The 830-nt window shown below is 57.5% G+C and overlaps 1 protein-coding gene across 1 annotated transcript; it reads right to left on the reverse strand.

Moving 5' to 3' along the window:
* Nucleotides 1–500: 500 nt before the first annotated feature.
* LOC106820493 (neogenin-like) lies at nt 501–774 on the reverse strand (the record flags this gene model as incomplete). Its single annotated transcript, XM_014825004.1, is given in 1 exon segment — nt 501–774. A coding segment is annotated over 1 exon segment (274 nt), but the record flags the coding sequence as incomplete, so codon positions are not given.
* Nucleotides 775–830: the final 56 nt, after the last annotated feature.

The following is an 830-nucleotide window of genomic DNA, read 5'->3' on the forward strand; positions in this document are numbered from 1 at the left end:
CTCTCTCTCTCTCTCTCTCTCTCTCTCTCGTTCTCTTCTTTCTACGTCTCTCTCTCTCTCTCTCTCTTCTCTCTCGTTCTCTTCTTTCAGTGTCTCTCTCTCTCTCTCTTCATCTCCCCCTCTCTCTTCATCGCTCCTCTTCTTCTCTCCCCCCTCTCTCCCCTCCCTCTCCCCCTCCCTCCCCCGCTCCCCTACTCACTCTGTGGAATGACAATCAGCTGTGCACTGGCCTGTACATTGCCCGCAGCATTCTGGCCAAAGCACTGGTAGACGCCCTCGTCGTCCTCTCCTCCTCTCTCTCTCCCTCTCCCCTCTCTCTCAATTTCTCCTCCTCCCTCCCCCTCCCCCGCTCCCCCTCTCTCTCAATTTCTCCTCCTCCCTCCCCCTCCCCCTCTCTCCCTCTCTCTACCTTCATTCTTCTCCCTCCTCCTCTCTCCCTCCTCTTCCCCCTTCCTCTCTCTCCCCCCTCCCCTTCCTCCCTCCCCCTCTCCTCTACTCACTCTGCGGAACGACGATCAGCTGTGCACTGGCCTGTACATTGCCCGCAGCGTTCTGCCCAAAGCACTGATAGACGCCCTCGTCGTTCTTCACCAAGCCCTTGATCCGCAGACTCTTCAACGAGATCTTGAAGTAGTCGTTGGCGCCAATCGTCTCTCCGTTCTTGAACCACGTGATCGTCGGTTCGGGCCGGCCGTAGATGTCGCAGACGATCTCGATATCGGAGCTCTCGCTCTCGACCGTGTCGCGCGGACGCTCGACGAAGAACGGAGGAACTGCAACGTGGTGTCAACGTCAGCGATGACAATAACAATGACAACGACAACGTTGAC

The sequence above is a fragment of the Priapulus caudatus genome, unplaced genomic scaffold (genome assembly GCF_000485595.1).
Source record: "Priapulus caudatus unplaced genomic scaffold, Priapulus_caudatus-5.0.1 Scaffold15220, whole genome shotgun sequence".
NCBI lineage: Eukaryota > Metazoa > Priapulida > Priapulimorpha > Priapulimorphida > Priapulidae > Priapulus > Priapulus caudatus.